The sequence below is a fragment of the Myotis daubentonii genome, chromosome 3, assembly GCF_963259705.1.
Source record: "Myotis daubentonii chromosome 3, mMyoDau2.1, whole genome shotgun sequence".
Taxonomy (NCBI): Eukaryota; Metazoa; Chordata; class Mammalia; order Chiroptera; family Vespertilionidae; genus Myotis; species Myotis daubentonii.
In genome coordinates, this window is record NC_081842.1 from 22953455 (window position 1) to 22974391 (window position 20937).

The window sequence follows — 20937 nt, forward strand, 5'->3', positions numbered from 1 at the left end:
TTTAATTCAGATTTTTATGTTGAAGTTTACTATAACAAATCTGTTTATTTCCTTTAGTCTATATTCAGTTTTTTCTTTGCAATTCCAAGGAAACTGACATAGAGGAAATCATTGCAAAATCTGGCAAAACTGGGAAGATAAAGGCAGAATCTTGTTGTTTATAGAATGGTGTTTTAGTTGTTGTCCCTCATGGAGAAAGCTGACCTGACCAGAGAGCACCAATTACACTGGAAAATAGCTTCTAACTGTCCTGGCTGGTGAGAAAAGCTTTCACTGAAAAAAGCTAAAGTACTTGATGAATAGGCACCATTTCTCGTGGCTATGCTTTACTGAATGTGGTCCAAAGTAGTGTTTGATCCTGATGAAAAGTAATCAGCCAAGCAGAACGTTAGTAGAGCTTGAAACTTCAGAAATATGTGTTTCTTCAACAAATATTTGTTGAGCATCAACTATGTACCAGATTAGGTGCTACATATGGAATAGTGATCTAGGTCAGAAGAGAAGACTCTGACCTGAGGCAATATAATTTAACAAGTAGAAGAGACAGACAAATACATAAAAAGCATATTTGGTGCCACTTCTTATAAATTCTGGTAAGGGTTTTGAAGGTAAAGTACAGGATGCTATCACAGTAAAGATTGGATGGGTAAGAGGAAGACAGCGACATACTTTATATTAAAAGCAATTAAAAGGATGTGGGATCAGTAAAACGTTGTCTGGCATTTCAGAAGGCATTATGAAATACAGTGTCTTGATTGTCACCCTTAATTACTCCTTCCTCATTTCCCACATCCATTTAAATGCCATTTCCTGCTAACACATATCCCTTAACTATTTCTCAAAACTGAGTCTCCCTCTCTACCCTTTATTGCCATTGCCCTGGGTAAGGCTTCATTGCTTGTTGCTTGTACTACCCCAATAGCCACTAGGTTGGATTTCCACCTCCAGTCTTATCCCACTCAAATCCGTGCTCACATAGTTCCTGCAGTGATCTCTCCAAAGTATAAATCTGATCATGCTATTCCCCATTATCCTTTTAGTGATCCCAATCATATCAAAACTTCTAGTCCAAATTTCTGAAGATAGCAGAATCTCTGAGTGCTACAGACCTCTCTTCCAGGTTTTTATCTTGCCACATTCTGATTCATTCTTTCCGCATTACACTGTTAATACCTTCTTACCTTCCTATTCTTGCTGTTGCTTTTCCCCTTATTTAAAGTATGCTGTATACACACACACACACACACACACACACACACACACACACACACACCCCTCAAATTTTTTGTGACCAGTGCAGGCATCATTTTTGCAAAAATCTTTCACTGATCCATTTCATCCTCAGAATGAGCCCCTGTCCTTCTCTGTGCATATATCCATTAATGGTTTTACTTATTACATAATTGTATGATTATCTGAGACCAGGAAATATTCACTTTTGTATCTCTAGTGCCTAGTCATTGTAGGTACTCAGTAAATATCTTTAGGTGAATAAATAAATGTTTGCCTTAAATTGGTCTCTATGTTCTGTAATTATTAAGTGTAAATTTGTTAACATTTAATATATTTTAATATACATCCCCCATCACAAACAAAAACAGTTTAGATTCACTGACTTGAGCAGGTATTTGGTCTTAGTGATGTGCCTGTAATGAGACCTTTATGTGTTTGCTACCTAGTGAGAACAGTGCCATCTATTGGCTGTTATCCAAATTGTATCCACTATTCAGGATGGAGCATAAATCACTAATCATTTTTAGGTAAGTTCACCTATGAAAAATTTTCTCATGAATTTGGACAAGAATAAAACTAACTACCACATGTATGGAAAAATTAAGTAATTTAGTCAGGTATCTTGGCAAAAAAGAATGGTATTGTGTCCTGACATAGAAACAGACAATGTGTACCATCAACATATTGGAAATATTGTCTCTAAGAGTATAAGTATGTTTAGGGCTCTTTTCCCATTTTTAAAATTCCTTTTAAGTGTTGTATTAATTTGTAATTCCACTAGTGAAGTATGAAAGATTTACATCATTGGCTAGCATCAGCTATCACAATTTTCTAATTTGCATATTTTAATAATAGTGACAGAGAATTCTACCAGAGAAATGTAAGGAGTTTGACTAGCTGTCTTTTTACTGTAGGAGTTCTGTCCTTTTGTTCTCTTATCTTTTAGGAATTAGTGAGTTTCTTATCACCTTTTAGGAAGTATTTGTAAATGAAACTGTAAACTCTTGGTTAGATTTGTTGCTAATAATTTTTCTGTCGCAGTGTTGCCATTTTATTTTGGTTCTCTGTTGCTGGATAGTTTTTATATGAAATTAAATATTTTATACAGTCAGACTTGTCAATCTTTTTTCCTTATGGTTTCTTCTATTGCTTCTAAGCCTAAAATGTCAACCCTACTCCATGTGAATTCTGTCTGATTCTGTTATTTGAATCAAATTAAATTTCAAATTTTATAGTTAAAAATGATTGCATATCAGCATTTTATACATTTTTAACTTAAAGTTTTTAAAGTATATTCATTTCCTAATTGGAATATTTTGTTTCCCATGGCCTCGTGAATAAATAAAATCCAAAATATACTCAAAAACCAATCTTGAATAAAATTGCACTTTTTAAGTCTGTGACAAATCAGCTGCTATTTTGGTAGAATGATCAATTCTTTAAGAAAATGAAGTGCAGGTTAGTCAAGTGGTAAAGAGTTGCAGTTATATTACTCAACTTACTATGATAGTGCATTATATAGTTGCCCTTTTATAACAGGTATTTTTTAAAGTGTGTAAAGCAGTACATCTGATTATAGGATTTTTATTAGTATGGCAATTTTCTTGAATAAAAATAGGGCTTAATTTACCTCATTTTTTAAGTTAGCAAGGAGGGGAAAGGTCAGGAGAAGACTAGAAATAGAGAGGGATCTGCTTATTTTAGAATGAAAGCCCAGGAAATATTGTATTCATTATTTATATGTATTTTGGGGTGCTCTACATTAGAATTCTATAAGAAAAATGGCAACATAGGTGACAAATCAAGGCTCTGCCAGTACTTTTTAATGATGACTAACAATACCCATGGCTTTCCTGAAGCAGAGGCCTTTAATTATGATTGTGAAGTGGTTTTGTGATTAGACTAATGTTAACTAAACAACCAGTATTTTACTATATACATCATTTTCACTTATTACTTAAGTCAGTTATTGATTACAGGTTTTCTGAGGCAAAAAGGCTAGTACATTTACTCATTATAAAATTCACCTCTTAGCAGAACATGTCTCTAACCTCCTGGTAGTAGCAAGAATGGGTGTCAAATATCAAACTATAGGAAATACTTAAATAGTTCTTGAAGTTTTTAGAGCAGATGAAAATTTACTTAAATGTGTAATGTAAACATACTTTATCATGAACTGTTAAAAGTGTAATAGTTTTTAAGATTTTTAATTTAGTTTTTAATTTATATTTAAAGAATTTTCTTTTTGTCATAATATCCATTTTCGCTGGCCCAGCTAATGGAATCCTACTTAGAAAACAAAGGTAGAATTAAGGATAGAGAAGAAAATAAAAGTTGTTACCATTTTGCTATTTTCTAGTTCTTTCTACAGTATGCATTTTATGTTCTATTTTACATACCTGGACCATTCTACATATATAGTTTTGTAGTGTTCTAGAAATATAATTTTAGCATTTCCTCATATTATTTAATATCATTCATGGATGAGGAAACTAAAGTCCTTAGAGAATAGATAGTCAAGACTAGAATACAGGTGCTCTGGTACCCAATCAACCTTTTGCCCTTTGCCTTTTGCTTTCACTTATATACACCTGCTGGGCACATGTGAAATGTACCCTGATTACAAATATTCCATCTAGAAAGTGCCTTACTAAATAATTCAAATCAAATAAATTATTTTCTATAACACATTTATGGAAACAAAATAAATAAAATATTCATTTGACCTTTTGTGGATTTATCTACATCAGCGGTTCTCAACCTATGGGTCGCGATCCCTTTGCAGGTAGAACAACCCTTTCACAGGGGTCACTTAAGACCATCAGAAAACACACATATAATTACATATTGTTTTGTGATTAATCACTATGCTTTAATTATGTTCAATTTGTAACAATGAAAATACATCCTGCATATCAGACATTTACATTACGATTCATAACAGTAGCAAAATTACAGTTATGAAGTAGCAACGAAAATAATTTTATGGTTGGGGGTCACCACAACATGAGGAACTGTATTAAAGAGTTGCGGCATTAGGAAGGTTGAGAACCACTGATCTACATCATTGCCCATTTTGTAAACAATGTTTCAAACAACTGGATACATAGTGGATTTTTTGTGGAAAAAACATGTTTTTAAAAACTTTCTAGTATTGTCCTTTAGTGGGGAAAACACTTCAAAAAAGTAATTTTGGAAGATCTTTTTTTTTTTTTTTTAAATATATTTTTATTGATTTTTTTACAGAGAGGAAGGGAGAGAGATAGAGAGTTAGAAACATCGATAAGAGAGAAACATCGATCAGCTGCCTCCTGCACACTCCCCACTGGGGATGTGCCCACAACCCAGGCACACGCCCTTGACCGGAATCGAACCTGGGACCCTTCAGTCCGCAAGCCGACGCTCTATCCACTGAGCCAAACCGGTTTCGGCTTGGAAGATCTTTTAGAGGCAAAGTAAAGTAGCTTTATTCAAAGATAGAAATTATAACTTGAAATAAAACAGAAAAGTTTTTGCCAAGATATTTAAAAACTTGTGTGAAGTCCATAAAGCAAAGAGAAATAGGTAGACTGCATTCCAGATAATTGGTCCTGCGGAGATCACTGTTCCCTTCCCTGCAGTCTTGAGATGATTCAAAGGTAAAAAGACAAAGTCAGAAAGCAGAAAGAAAAGCAGTCACAGGGAATAAGTTTCTTAGAAATAGCTGTTGTAATGCTACAAAGGATTTTAAAAATAGGAAGTATTATTTTAAACTGACTTCTAACAGGATCAGGAAAGAGATTTATGTAATAGTTTAAAATAATGCCCTGTAGCCCTGGTCAGTGGGCTCAGTTAGAGCGTCTTGTCTGTACACCGAAAGACTGAGGGTTTGATTCCCAGTCACAGCACATACCTTAGATTGTGGGTTCATTCCCTATCAGGGTGCTTACAAAGGCAATCAGTTGATGTTACTCTCTCACATAGCTATTTCTCTCTCTCTCTCTCTCTCTCTCTCTCTCTCTCTCTCTCTCTCTCTCTCTCTCTCTCTCCCCCCCCCCCCCACCTTCTATCTCTCAAAAAACCATAAACATATCCTCAGGTGAGGATCAAAAATAAATAAAGTCTTGTAGAGCATTGTAAAATGTTAATATTTATGGACTAAAAGATATGCTGATACTTAAAATTGTGGTAGCAAAAGTAGCTGGCTATAAAAATGTTTTAAAAAGAAGATATTAAAACAGAGTTTAGGACTATATGAATGTTTATCCTTATATGTCACCACACACTCTTTCATTATAGAAAAAAATTAAGAAGCAAATTATTTGTGTTTGACCTTTCATAATGTAAACAACTATATTATTGAGTCTAATTTTACTTTGACCTCAATGCCATGTCAAGAAGTATTGGTAAACATAACTTGTTTTACATGGAATTATTTTAGAACTTTTGAGAGGTCTTCCATACAAATAACTGATGCATGTAAAAAGTCCTTATTTCCTGCTTTTGTGGGAGAATCTCTTGGTTTAGCTGTCAAAAAAAAGTTCTTCATTTCTGACAGGGATATGTTAAGAAAATATTTCTACTTAATGGCACAAATGTGTAGCCATCACAGATAAATGATGGCTTGGGTTTGCTGTTTCTTCTATTTTCTGCTTGTTTTATGCTTCTAAACTTGTATTAAAATAGCCAAACATCTCTGGTCTCCATGCCTACCTTGGCTCCACTGAGGGGAGAGAATATCTACCTAGGTTTCATGTGAAGTTACTTCCTTTGCAAATCTAAGCCTTCTTCCTAAGTTCTGTTACAAGGTATTTTAAGTAGTGAGGTTCCAGAGGTAGGGCTAGAAATGAAGGAAACTAATGAAGGGAGAGGGCCTCATTTAGGAAAAAGTAAAGAGGTAGTCTGTAGCATTTGCCCAAAGATTTTGAGTGCTGTATGAGCAAAATAGCCCATATTGTACCCATCCAACTAGGTGGGGCTAGACAAAGTGGTGGCATTTCAGCACTTCTGAAACTAAGGATGACTGGTGAAAAGGAAATTCCAAGAAGAGGGTTCTTCAGGACATGGTTGCTGAAATGTTACATATGAGTACAGACATGGTTGACAAATAAGGATAGAAGAATAAGCTTGGGATATTGTTGATAGTATTGAAAATTAAAGTGATAAGTTTGTGCTTAACCCTAGAAGCAATGGAGAGTCACTGAGGTATTTTTTAAGCAGCAACTTAATTAGAACTTTGATTTTTGAAAATAGCTTTAGCAGCTATGTATAGGATGAAAAAAAAAGGGTAAAGGAGTCTAGATTGGGAATTAGCCTTTTCTATAAAGAGCCATCTAAATATTTTAGGCTTTATGAACCATACAGTCTGTACCAACACTATTCAACCCTGCGGCCATAGACAATTTGTAAACAAAGAAGCATGGTTGTGTGTCTGTGTAGTATATGGATAGCATCACTTAATAGGGTCATGAATATGGGTTTCTTAAACAGAACTATAGGATGTTGTAACCCTAGGTTTAGATTCACCTCTTTAACTTTCCCAACTATACAGACATCTATAAAATGGCATCTTTCTCTGGTTTATAATAAAGTAGCTATTATATAACTTTCTTTAAACCCCTTAAGCTCTTTAGAAATAATGTTTGATAATAGGGAGGTGAAGGCCTGGGGAGTAGGGTGGAGAAGGTCAATGGGGGGAAAGAGGGAACTTCTATAATACTTTTAACAATAAAGATAAATTTTTTAAAAACTGTAAAAGAAATTTGCTATTGAGAATGGAATATGTGTTATAGGTTTAATTCTCTCTCTCTTTTTTGTGTGGTCTTTATTTAGACCAACTTGGTGCTAAGTTCTAGAAGCAAGATAAATCTACTTTTGAGCTACTTGTAATATTTCTAGCTTAGACCTTGATCCTAAGAGATAGAATTATAGTAACTGTTAAAATGAAATGTAGCCAGAAATATGATAAGCTGTTGATATGTGTTTCTGTCAAAATGAGATTGCATTTTACTTTAAAGGAAATGGCACAGTCCCTATACTGTGAATATGTTTAATATTTTTAAAGTTATTCATCTGAGGAAGCATGATTAAAGTGAGCTTTTAAGATGGCACTCATAACCTTTAAGATCATTAGTGGTCGCATCCAAAAGACTAAAGAAAATTTAGTTTTACCTTTGTACTTTCTTTTCTGGCAATAAAAAATGATTAGACTTTTCTTTCTTTTTTTTTTTCCTCAATGAAAGGTAATAAACAAAATGTATCTCAGTCTGTGAAGCAGTATAGTGTGTTAAGAATAGAGATTTTTGTCACCTGGATTAAAATTCAAGCTCTGCCACCTTATCATTTTTGTGATTTTAGGTAATTTATTCTTCATCCAAAAGATAGCATTAAGAATGCCTTGCCAGGATTGTTATGAGAATTTTGTTAAATGAGATGTATGTAAAGTGCTTAGCACTGTGTCTGGAACATTAAAGCGTACAATGAATAATAGCTATAATATTTTTTTGAAAGAATGTGTTATTTTTTTCAGGTAGCTTATGCTCTTTCTTGAGAATGTTTGTAATGTTGGCTAGGAAAGATATGGCACATAGAAGTTATCACATATTTGGAGCTCATATGATCATGGTAAGAACTGCCATTCTGTAATCAAATAGGTTGGTTAAAAAATGTTAATTATATGCAGGTTTCATAGCTCATTAATACTACTTGTTGTAATTTCCCCAATACCATTATTATTCTCTCAGATATCCAGCTATAATACTTATGAAGATTGTAAAATTTATATGGAAGTTTATTGCAAATATATACTTACTGAGCATTGACTGTTTTCTAGACACTATTCCAGGTGCTAATGAAATAATGATGTAAGACAGTTGTTGCCTTCAAGAAGCTGATAGTCTTTGAAGGAATTATAGACAACAAAATGAGTATTTACACGGAAGATGTACTGATCCATGTAAGCCCAGGGCAGAGAATTGTAACCATCATGAAAAGAGGATTATGATGAAACTGATGAGGTTTTCCAGAGGTGATGCATCTGGAGCTGAGCTTTGAAAGAACATAGATAAGTTAGGAAAAGGACATAGAAGATGTCCAGGCGCAGGAAACTTATACGTTTATCTAGATATAGGTTTATCTAGAACTTATAGGTAATGCATTTTTATTAACATGCATTAGAAAAGTGCTATGTGACTTTGGGCAAGTGGTTTTACCTTCCGAGGATGTTGTACTATTAAAAGAAATCACAGACTTTCTATTCCAGTGAAGATGGATTAACAGAGATCAGATTTGCTCTCCCACCTGAAACAACTAAAAAAACTGGACAAATTATTTGGAAAAACATCTTTCAAAACATCAAGCATGAAAGGCAGTGTTTCCTAAGAGATTAGAAAAAAATTAGGAGAGCCTTTTAATTGTTCCAGCTTAAGGCCTAGATAAAGTTTCCAGGTCATGCCACAGGTAGGGAGAACCCAGGCAGAGCCTGCTGGTCTCTTTGAGTTGAGAACATGGAGCTGTGAAACCAGAGAGGCCAAAGCCTCTAGAGTGCACAGGGCCGGGGGGAGAGTAGTGAGCTGCAAGAGATCTGCAGAGGGTCCCCTTCTTGTGTTCAGCAGACTACTCATCAGTGTGTCACGGGAGGAACAGCCCAAGGTTTGGAAAAGAGCCACCTGAAGCAATGTGAGGGATCATGCTTGTCACTCACACAGAGTTGGAAATAGTGCCTGTTCCCAACATATATCATGGCACTTCCATTCAAGTACTAAAAAAATGTCATATCTCACAATAATGGGGGGAAATTAACTACAAACTTACATTGTCCTATCCTGCCTAACAAATTAGGAACGGAAAGGATAAACTGCTTCCAAATGATTTAACTGTGCTCCAGAACAAAGACCAAGACTATTTATGTAAATACAAAATAAAGCACGCAACAAAATAAAATTCATGATGTGTGACATCCTGTCAGAAATTACTATGCATCTAAAAACCCAAGAAAATGCTGCATATGATAAAAAAGTCAATCAGTTGAAACAGACCCAGAAATGACACAGTAATAGAATCAGTAGACAAGGACATAGATGGACTTATTATAACTGTATTGCTTATGGTCAGAGAGCTCCTAGGAAAACTGAACATATTAAGTAGAAATATGAAAACTATTAAAAAACTAATTTTTAGACATGAAAACTGCATGCCTGAGATGAAAAATACCCTGTATGAGATTATTAGAGTTGCTACATTACAGACAGAGAAAGACAAATGCCAGATAACTTCACTTATATGTAGAATCTTAAAATAAATAAATAAATAAACAAACAAGTAGGACAAACCAGACTCATAGATACAGAGAACATTTTGAAGGTTGCCAGATGGGAGAGTGGTTGGGGGGAAATCTGAAGGGATTTAGAAGTACAAATTGGTAGTTACAGAATAATCATGGGAATGTAAAGTACAGCATAGGGAATATAGTCAATAATATTATAATAACTATACATGGTGTCAGATGAGCACTAGATTTATCAGGATGATCACTGTAAGTTATATAAATGTCTAATCATGGGGTTGTACACCTGAAACTAACACAGTATTGTATGTCAACTATAATTTAAAAATTAAAAAATATATATATTTTTAAATTGACAAAAGATTTGAACACTGATTTCACCAAGGAAGATATATGGGTAAATAGGCACATGAAAGGATGTTCAACACCATTAATCGTTAGGGGAAGGTAGATTAAAGCCACAGTGAGGTAGCTATTAGAATTTTGAAATTAGAAAGACTGACTATATTAAGTCATGACTAGGATGTGGAGTAACTGGAACTCTTATACAATGCTGGTGGTAATGAAAAACCACTTTGGAAACCGTTTGGTCATTTCTTTTAAAGTTAAACATAATATTTACCATATGACTCAACCATTCCCATCCTAGCTATTATGGTACCTTGTATATAAAAGGTGATTCATACCCAGGAGATATGAAAGCACATTATTTATACAAGAGTTTCACCTGAATGTTTATAGTATTTTTTTATAGTAGCCAAAAAACTGGAAATAATTTGAATGTTTGTCAACAGGTGAATGCATAGCCATTGAAAGGCCGCCGCCCGCCTCTCCGGGCGGTGCGGGGGGAGGAGTCTGGCCGCTGGGATCCCTCCGCACCCGCCTCCCGGAGCGGGTCCAAGTGTCCGGACCGGCTGCATGGTGGCCGGCAGCGGGCCGAGGGGTGGGGCCTGGCGGCGACCAACCGCGGGGGAGGTCATGGGAGCGGAAGGCCTCACCGCCTAGCTCTTTCCTCCCTTCCCCCGTGGTCGGCTCCCCGCTTGCCCGCGCCGGGGCTGGGGGTCCGTGCGGCCCTCGGGGCCCGGTCGGGGGGACCGGGGCCTGCGTGGGCCGACCGCCGGGCCCCATGGGGGGGGCATTGGCTCCCCGGCCCACAGCGGGAGCCCGGCGCGGGCTGCCCCCCGGACCGGGCCCAGTGCAGCAGCGGCGGCAGCGGAGTGGGGCGTGTGCCCTGGCTCGGGGAGGCCGCCATGCTGCAGTGCGCCGGCCCCATGGGCCGGGCCTGCTCCGAGCGGATGCCGCTCCTCCAGAGCTGGGCCACTCCACCGGCCGCACCCCGTTTGCTGGGCCTGTGCCGACCAGACGCGCTGGAGTCCCGGTCTGCCCGCAGGCCAGCTGCGGGTGCTGTGCGGGAGGGCCATCCTGCCTTGTGGCGAGTTCGAGCGGCGGCAGCAGGAGCCGGACAAGGACTGCGCCCTCCATCTTGCCTTGGGTCCTCCATCTTGGGACAGAGCCATGTGCGCCCTCCATCTTGCCTTGGGTCCTCCATTTTGGGACGGTGCCATGTGCTTCCTCACGGGAAGAAGCCGCTGCTAGCCACACCCAGGATTTCTCTGGATTAACCAATGATGATCAAGGGAAGTGCACGCCATCACTATGACCACATCCTGTACCGACTCGCGCCTGGCCAATCGGCGGGGCCCACAGTGCCCTCTCCTGCCCTCACTCCACCCCCCTTTAAAACCCCCTGTCCCATCAGGCCTCTCTCTCTCGGCCACTGGACTTTCCGCTGTGTCGGTGGGTTTGGTGAACGGGGAGCGCAAGCCGGCTTGCATAATAAAGGACTCTTTGCTTTTGCATCGGACTGACTGGCTCCCTGGGGGTCTTGGGAACCTTGAAATCTGGGCATAACACCATTATAGTGTATCATTATAATGGAATACTACCCAACAATAAAAAGGAATGAATACTGATATACATGCAACATGGATCAATTTCAAAATAATTATACTGAGTTTAAAAGCCAGACACAAAAGAGTACATATCATATGCTTCCATCATATGAAATATTAGGAAATGCCAAGTAATGTATAATGATAGAAAGCAGATCAGTGTTTACCTGAAAACTGGAAGTGGAGTGGAGGCATAGAAGGACATGGGAGAAATAAAGAGGGGCATGCGGAGAATTGTAGAGTAACAGATATGCTCATTATCTTAGCAGTAGTCATGCTTTATGGTGGTATGAGTGTGTCAAACTGTATACTTTAATTGTGTGCAATTTATTGTTCTATTATACCTCAGTAAAGCTCTTGAAAAAAATGTAAGATAGAAATTATACACATGTTTGACATACTGTAGACCAGGGGTCCTCAAACTTTTTAAACAGGAGGCCAGTTCACTGTCCCTCAGACCGATGGAGGGCCGGACTATAGTTTAAGAAAAAACTATGAACAAATTCCTATGCACACTGCACATATCTTATTTTGAAGTAAAAAAACAAAACGGGAACAAATACAATATTTGTATTTGCATGTGGCCCGCGGGCCGTAGTTTGAGGATCCCTGCTGTAGACCTTTAGGATATAGTAATTTCTTTATCATTTTTATCTCTCTTATTATACTATCAGATCCTTGAAACCAGAAGCTATGTCTGTTTATCTTTTTATCCTCAACTTCTATCATGGTACCTTGTACATAAGAGGTGGTTCATAAAATTTTTGAACAAATGAAAGTAATGAATTTTGAACAACTGAATGTAAAGAGAAGACTAAGGGGCCTCCATAGTACTCTAACACCATTTGTCTACAAGATCTGAAATAGTTAATCTATATATTCTCTTCAAATAGGAGGTTCTAATAACCCAATTCCTGTAAGTAGGGTAAAGGTCAGTGTGTATGTGTACTTTTAAATTTTGTTTTTATGGTAGTACATTTGCTGTCTTAACCATTTTTAAGTGAATGGTTCAGTGGTATCAAATAAATTCACACTGTTTGGCAACTATCACCATCCCATCCATCCCCATAACTCTTTTCATATTGACATTATATAAGTAGAATGATACAATACTTGTCTTTTCATGACTCAATGTCCTCAAGGTTCATCCATGTTGTAGAATATTATAGAATTTCCTTTACTTATAAGGCCGAATAATATTCCATTGTATGTATACATGTACCACATTTTGCTTATTCATTCACCCATTGGTGGGTACTTGGGTTGCATTCATGTTTTATCTATTGTGAATAATGCTGTTATGAACATGGGTCTACAAATGTATCTCTAAGACCCTGCTTTTAGTTCCTCTGGGTATGTACCTGATGCGGAATTGCTATATTATATGGCAATTTTATTTTTTCAATTTTTTGCGGAACTGCCATGCTATTTTCCACAACGACTGTACCACTTTAATTCCCACCAACATTGCACAAAGGGTCCAGTTTCTCTCCATCCTCGCCAACACTTGTGCTGTGCGCAAGCTGCTCCAGGAACAGTGTATAACTGCCTGCCACTTGGTGGGGGGAAGGGAAGCGGCTATTGTGCTAATAGCTGAAATTGACCAAAATTAACCACAAGTTACTGTCTAATTCTTCCCTTGGTAGTTGCAAACCTTCAATAAAATCCAGAGTTCAAAATAGTTCCATCAGATAGATACTGCTAGTGCAATTATTGTGTAGGTGGGGAGACAGATTCCCGGTACTTCCTACTCCACCATCTTCCCAGAATTGGTTATTATAATAGCCAAAACCATATAATCCAATACTAATTTTGATTTTATAAAATGTTGCTAATCTAATTTTGTTTCCAAGTTTGAGTTCTCTCTTAGCTCAACTGTAGTATTTATTTCAGACTTTCTACTTCTCTGACCTTAACAACCTGGAAACTGTCGTTGACAGCTGGAATGACTATATCTTCATTAACTTCCAGAATCTCCATAGTGGTGGTCAGGAGTTCAGGGAGCCTAATATTTAATGGAAGTGAGAAGGGTGAACAAATAGTTTAATAGTTTAGTGTGTAAACTGGTTTACATAAGCAGAGTTTTCTCTTTTTTAATAAATAGTCATGGCTAAAAGGATTGTGCTTGTCTTGAATGTTAGCTTTGGCAGTATTTTGAGAATCTAGACATGCAGTCTATCTATAAGGAACTCGGGGAATTGGACTCAATAAAAGTAAATATAAAGTCAAAGGAGCCCTAGCTGGTTTGGCTCAGTGGCTAGAGCATCAGACTGGGGACTGAAGGGTCCCAAGTTGGATTCCCAGTCAAGGGCACGTACCTGGGTTGCGGGCTCGATCCCCTGTAGGGGACGTGCAGGAGGCAGCTAATCAATGATTCTTTCTCATCATTGATGTTTCCATCTCCTTCTCTCTTCCTCTCTGAAATCAATAAAAGTATATTAAAAAAATCAAAAAATCAAAGGAAAAAGTCTAAACATTGAGGATGGTCACCTCCACAAGCCATTAGGAAACTGACTTATCTTTTAGTTTCGTCTTAGAAGCTTTTGTTTTGTCTTAAGAAAGTGGATACTCTTGTCTAAAACTAGGTCTTACAAATACTTGGCTACCAAGGGGAGGGAAGGGAGAGGGTAGTTCCAGAGAATCATGGCAATAGAAAGACTACCAATCCCCTCACCCCCACAAATCCCCTACTTAGAAAATTTAAACCCTGTATTTTCTTATTTCTGGTTATGGTCATTTCTGCATAAATAAGACCCTCTATAACATTTTTTGTAAACCTTTATGATAAGAATTTCTAGCAGAAGTATACTTTTCTTTAAATTAATTTAAATCATAGTACAGTATATATACTAATACAGTGGGGCCTTAACTTACGAGTTTAATTCGTTCCGTGATGGAGCTCGTAACTCAAATTACTCGTATGTCAAATCATTAAAGTGAACGAGTGAGACACGTGATGCTGGGCTGATGTTGTGGCGTTCACTGTAACGTTTGCTGCGCCAACTAGTGGTGGGGTATCTGAAGCTGGCTCGTAACCCGAATTTTAGCTCGCAACTCAAAGCAAAAAATCGGCCGAGAGACGGCTCATATCTCGAAAAACTCGTTAGTCGGGACACTCGTAAGTCAAGGCCCCACTGTATATATTTTTGGAATTATACCATAACACAATAATGTTTAGCATTAATAAACCCTTTAAAAACTTACAGTAAAAATTCAGACTGTTCCTACTGTTCTGTTATTGTCAATGCTAAAATTTATTTTTTTTAAGGGAACAACATTTACATTCTCTATAATTCTATTTTGTTGATAGACAGTTATCTAATTATGCACTACTAAGGTAAGGAATATTTTAAAATGTTTTTTCTCCATAAGTTTACAATATAGTTGTGACATTGTTATTAAATATGTCCTCATTGTGTAATCCTTATATTGAAAATTGCTATATTCCATGCATTTGTATTTGGTATTATTATCTATATATATAAAAGCCTAAGTGACCAAACAACCAGTCGACCAGTCGCTATGATGTGCACTGACCACCAGGGGGCAGACACTCAACACAGGAGCTGTCCCCTGCTGGTCAGTGCGCTCCCACAGCAGGAGTGCTGCTCAGCTGACCTACGGGTGCCAGATGCAGGGCTCATAGCTGGTGAGTGCCTCTCCCTATCAGGACTGACTAGGCGCAAGCCCGCGACAGGAGCAGCGGGGCCAGGATGAGTGGGAGCGGCAGGCAGGAGTGGCAGGCAACATTGGACTGCTGGTTTCAGCCCAGTCCCCGCCTGCCATGCCGAGGGACCCCACTGGTGCATGAATTTGTGCACCAGGCCTCTAGTTTATTGAATAATGTTTAATTTCTGGTTCTGAATGACATTAGTACCACTTGCCAACTTTAGATGGAATTCATGCTAATCCCTGGGGTCTAATATACTCTAAAATAGCTAAAGCATTAGAAATGTTGGCACTCAAGCCCCAAAGTTATTTTTACTCTAAGCCTACTTAATATGATGAGTCCAGGAGGGTTTCAGCCAGGAGACCTGTTATGATGCTTTTCTTCTTCTGGGACAAGCTCAAGGCCCTTGGAAAAGATTTGAGGGGCAGATAGCTGCGAAAAAGACTGCCACCAAAATTCCATATCCATTCAAATTATTCACTAGTCAGAGTAAAATAAAGATACTTGCAGATGGACAAAAAGTGAGAGACTATTCACAGCCGAATTCCCTATCCAGGAAAAATGAGTGAGAAATGAATCAAAATTTTTAAGAATAAAAGTATTTATAAGATGTAAATTACTTTTGAAAATCTGGTGAATTAACAATATAGTTTATCCCCATAGTTGGGGTTGATCCCTATATTTTACAAAAATAATTTAGCGAGTTGCATCTGTATAGGAAAATGTATTTAGAATGGAATTATATTTCATTTACTGGTACAAATGTATTATTTTGGACAGATTTTTCTTTTGAACAGAATCAAAAAAACTTTCCTTATGCTTTTATATCTATGAAATTGTTTGCTTTGACTTCATGAATATTCTCTAGTGATTTAATTAGAAGGATCCTGAGATTTGGAGTCAGAGGCTCTTGATTTCAGTCTGTCATTTACTAGTAGTGACAAGTTACTGAACTGCTCTTACTCCCCGAGTTTCTTTATCTTGGAAATATGAACCCTATATTATAGGTAGTAAAAGGAATTAATGAAAATATAGCCGAAACCGGTTTGGCTCAGTGGATAGAGTGTCGGCCTGCGGATTGAAAGGTCCCAGGTTCGATTGTGGTCAAGGGCATGTACCTGGGTTGCGGGCACGTCCCCAGTGGGAGATGTGCAGGAGACAGCTGATCGATGTTTCTCTCTCATCGATGTTTCTAACTCTCTATCTCTCTCCCTTCCTCTCTGTAAAAAATCAATAAAATATATATAAAAAAAGAAAATATAAATATGTCTTAACAGGTGATTTATCATAAACATCAACCATCAAGAATCTTTTCTTAGGAATGGTAATCACTATATTTTCAAGACAGTTGTTATAGATGGGAGAGGGAGGGAATTGCTATGCAGGGGGATTTTGTGGGGTAGGAGACTTTAATAATACTGTTAATATTTTATTAGATGTGGACACTCATTTTGTATATTTTTCTATGTCTTCAATATTTTTTAATTATTAAAAAAGTCTTTCCTTATGAAATACACAAAACTTTCCCATGAAATATTATTAACCAACAAAGTGTCTATCATTTTTCTGTCAAAGGACAGTGCTGAATAGGACACTCTGAAATGTATGCTTCATAATTCTTAGCTTGCTTGGGACCTGCTTGTAAGAACATCATTTCCTTGTTGCCATTCTAGTTGTGTTACGTTGCACAAAGTATTAAATTTCAGTTGTGTGTTTTAAGTAGATGCAGAGATCACAAACTGTCTGGGGATTGAACCTGTCTCTTAGAAGTAGTGCTTGTTCCATACAGTATTGGTTTCCATGGTGACTTAAGGTCTCATGAAAAATCAAGGAATGTTGTCACCCCTGACTTGCATCTCTGCATGACAACACTGGGTTTGTGCTGAGTATCAGCTGCACCCTTCGGCTGGAGCATGTGCTCCAGAGTTCTCCATACTCCACTGATGCTGATGTCAGATGCATTTGCCATCATGTTTTTATTACCTGTTTGTCTCCTATGGGCAATTTAGTTGATAACTGTTAGAAAAATTATATTCGGTGGATGTCACAGTCTTCTATTGATATGTTGCTGTTATATTTTAATTTGATGTCACGTATTTTCAATACTTTATAAAGCACAATTACTTACACTTTACCTACAAATGTATGGCATAAAGTACTCTTTGTTTGTCAACTCTTCCTCTCATACACAGACATGTTACCAATTAAATATTTCTCAAATCTAGTTCTTCCTGTCCAGCCTTACTGCTACTGCTCCACCTCAGGCCCTCACAGACTCTCGCCTGTAATTTAATTGCTCCCTAACGGTGCTCCTTGCCTCCAGTCACATTCCTTTCCGTTCATCCGGAAGTGTATTGCTAGAATGATGTATCAAAATACAGATCCCATCTCGTCAACCTGCTGTCTCAAATTCTAAGTTTCTCCATCTTCTTTGGCACAGGTCAGCAAACATGTCCATAAAGGTCCAGATGGTAAATATTTTCAGCTCTGCCAGCAAAAGTTTCTTGCCACAAGTAATTGACTCTGCTGCTGTTGAATTGAGCACAAAAGCAACCATAGACAACATATAAACAAGTAGGCATGGCTGTGTTCCAATGAAACTTATTTATAAAACCAGCCCCTGGTGTAGGGTTAACACCCCTGTTCTGTGGTATAAAAGGCTCTCCTTGTCTTCCCTCCCATCACATTTACCATTTTCCCATCCTGTTTCCTACAGTTTATTCAAAAGCACCATTCTAATTCTTAAACTCTTCTGAGCATAACGTATTTCTATACCCAATTCTTTTCATTTAAGCTGTCTTTTCACAAATAGCAAAATATTCTAATATATTTTATAAAATGTTAATTCTCAAATGATGGTTTCATATATAAACATGAGGTTGTTTAGCCACTTGCAGACATCTTTATAAATGTATTTTAAAGTTCTAAGTATTAAAAACAGTTTTTAACAGATCCTTCATACAATCTATGAGTTTGAATACTATCAACACATTGTTAAAAATTCTCAGAATAAGGTCACTGGAAGGAAAGTACTTTCATTTCAGCCTTACCAACTATTTGAATTAAGGTTTATTGAGAGGATAATTTTAGGATAGTCAGTAGGGATTGAAAGCATGAACTCATGTTGTGTCCTATCTTCATCACAATTGCTCCTTTCCAATACAAATAAAAAAAACAGAAAATATTTCGTTTTAGGATGTTTCTTGACTCAAGTATTGTACTTCAAGTTACTATTTAAATTCTAGTAGGTCACACTTCACATGTTTCCATATGCTAAGAAATAGCACCTCTTGAAAATATGTGGTTAAGTATGTGGGTTTGCCTCATTATTAAGTTTCAGTTATTTAGGCTATTGCTGATTGGTACAGTGTTGGGTAGTAAACAAAACCTTTTCCAGTAAAAAAATAAAATGGAAAAACTTAAGTCTTGCATCATATTAATGAAAAATATGATTTGATTACTAAGGTGAGAAAGCAGATTGGTAGGGCTGCTGTGATGGAATGTTGTTAAAATGTGGATGGATGTTAATATTGATTATTAGAAAGTTCTCTATATTTTCTGATATTCATGTAACAATGCATTAATTTAAAGCTCCATCTATTAAACCTGACCTGTAAATGTCTTTTATGGTTGATTTTTAGCCACCAGCTGAACAGGCCAAAGCCAGACTACAGTTGGTTCTTGAAGCTGCTGGTAAGTATTGATTATTAATTTTAAATGAAAAACCTTGAATAAATCCTAGCATGCTTTACAGGTGGGTCAAAGAGAAAAACACAAATTTATGAGCTCTAGATTGTATGTATAACTGTATTTTACCTTAAATATTTATTGTTACAGTATAATACTAAAAGGTCATTCTTTACCTTTTTATTTATAAAACTAGAGGCCCAGTGCACATGAAATTCATACCCGGGGCAGGGGGTGTGTGTCCCTCAGCCCAGCCTGCACCCTCTCCAATCTGGGACATCCTTCTTACAATCCAGGACTTCTGGTTCCCCACCACTCACCTGCCTGCCTGATCACCCCCTCACCACTCCCCTGCCAGCCTGATCGACGCCTAACTGCTCCCCTGCCAGCCCGATTGCCCCTAACTGCCCTCCCCTGCCGGCCTGATCACCCCTAACTTCCCTCCCTTGCTAGCCTGGTCGCACCTAACTGCCCTCCCCTGCTCGCCTGATTGCCCCTAACTGCCCTCCTCTGCCAGCCTGGTCACCCCTAACTGTCCTCCCCTGCTGGCCCAGTCACTCCCAAGTGCCCTCCCTTGCAGGCCTGGTCACCCCTAACTGCTCTCCCCTGCCAGTCTGATTGTCCCTAACTGCCCTCCCCTGCAGGCCTGGTTCCCCCCAACTGCCCTCCTTTCAGGCCTGGTCCCTCCCAACTGCTCTTCCCTGCTGGCCTGATCGCCCACAACTGCCCTCTCCTGCCATCCATCTTTGACCACATGGGGGCGGCCATCTTGTGTGTTGGAGTGACGGTCAATTTGCATATTACCTCTTTATTATATAGGATTGTTTTTGTTTTAATTTGATTAAGTTTAATTTATTGATCTTTGTCTTTTATGGATGGTACTTTTGGTGGCATGTTTAAGAATTTTTTCGGCTAACCTTACATCATAAAGATTTTCTCCTACATTTTCTTCTATAAGTTTTATATTTTTACATTTTAGATTTAAGATTATGATCTATTTTAATTTAACTTTTGTATAAGATGTGAGTTTTAGATTGAAGTTTTCATTGAGCCAAAGGAAACAAGGTAAATGAAATTTTATAATTACATTGTGCTAAATCATTAGTCAGTTTGTTCTGGATACCACTTAATCTTAAAATAGTATGTGTTTTATTTATTAACAAGAGGCCATAATTTTCTATTATAAAATAAGAGTTCTGTTTTACTGTCAAAAGTAATTTCAGACTACCAAATGACAGTAGTTATATATTTGTACGCCTTGATTGAGAAAATATATATGTACTTATGATTTAAGGATGGCTTGCATTTACTTCTTGCATTCTGACCCAAAATATTCACAGTCTAAAGTTTGGAACAGCAGTATAAATGATATACTAGCTTCATAAATCACTAATAGAAGTTACTTACCATACAGGGATAAAAATTGGTAAGTATTTTGACTGTGAGTCTCTTTAGCCCTCTATATTACTTTAAAGGTCACTTATATTTTATACTAGAGGCCTGATGCACGAAAATTTGTGCACTAGGAGGTGGGGGGTTCCCTCGGCCCAGCCTGCACCCTCTCACAATCAGGGAGTCCTCAGGGGATGTACTACTGATGGCTTAGGCCTGCTCCCCAGGGGGAACAGCCTAAGCTACAGTCTGGCCTCCCTCTGAGGGAGGCGACCTTGCCAGCCGATCAGGGGACGGCACCGCCCCCATCACTCCGCCACTGCCGCCGCCTGTCCTCCATCTGCGGGAGGTGACCAAACAGAATCACCGACCATTGCCGCCCGGCCTCCCTCTGCGGGAGGCAACCGGATGAGCTGATGGTGACCGGATGGTGCTGGGCCCCCCCGTAACCCCTCCGCTGCCGCTGGTCACACCCTCCTCCCCATCGCCGTTCCCTCCCTCTGCCCATTGAAACGCGCCTTGGCACTGCCTGCTCGCTGGCCCTGCCCCCCCCCCCGCCCCCCCGCTGACTGGTCGTTCCGCTGTTCAGTCAATTTGCATATTACACTTTTATTATATAGGATATTAACCTAATTCATTTTATCTTTAGTTATGTAGAAAACAAGATACATTAAAATGTTTCTTTTTATAGTGTTTTAAACTACAGGCTAAAGCTAGTTAATGTGATTTCTATCATTTAC

General features: G+C 38.2%; 1 protein-coding gene across 1 annotated transcript in view; it reads left to right on the top strand.

The window, feature by feature from the left end:
* The window catches only part of RSRC1 (arginine and serine rich coiled-coil 1), a 365275-nt gene that overhangs the window by 203470 nt on the left and 140868 nt on the right, over nucleotides 1-20937 (top strand). Inside the window, exon 6 of the mRNA XM_059686888.1 lies at nucleotides 18760-18811. Within this exon, the coding sequence (XP_059542871.1) occupies nucleotides 18760-18811 (52 nt within the window). The remainder of the gene's footprint in view (nucleotides 1-18759; nucleotides 18812-20937) is intronic.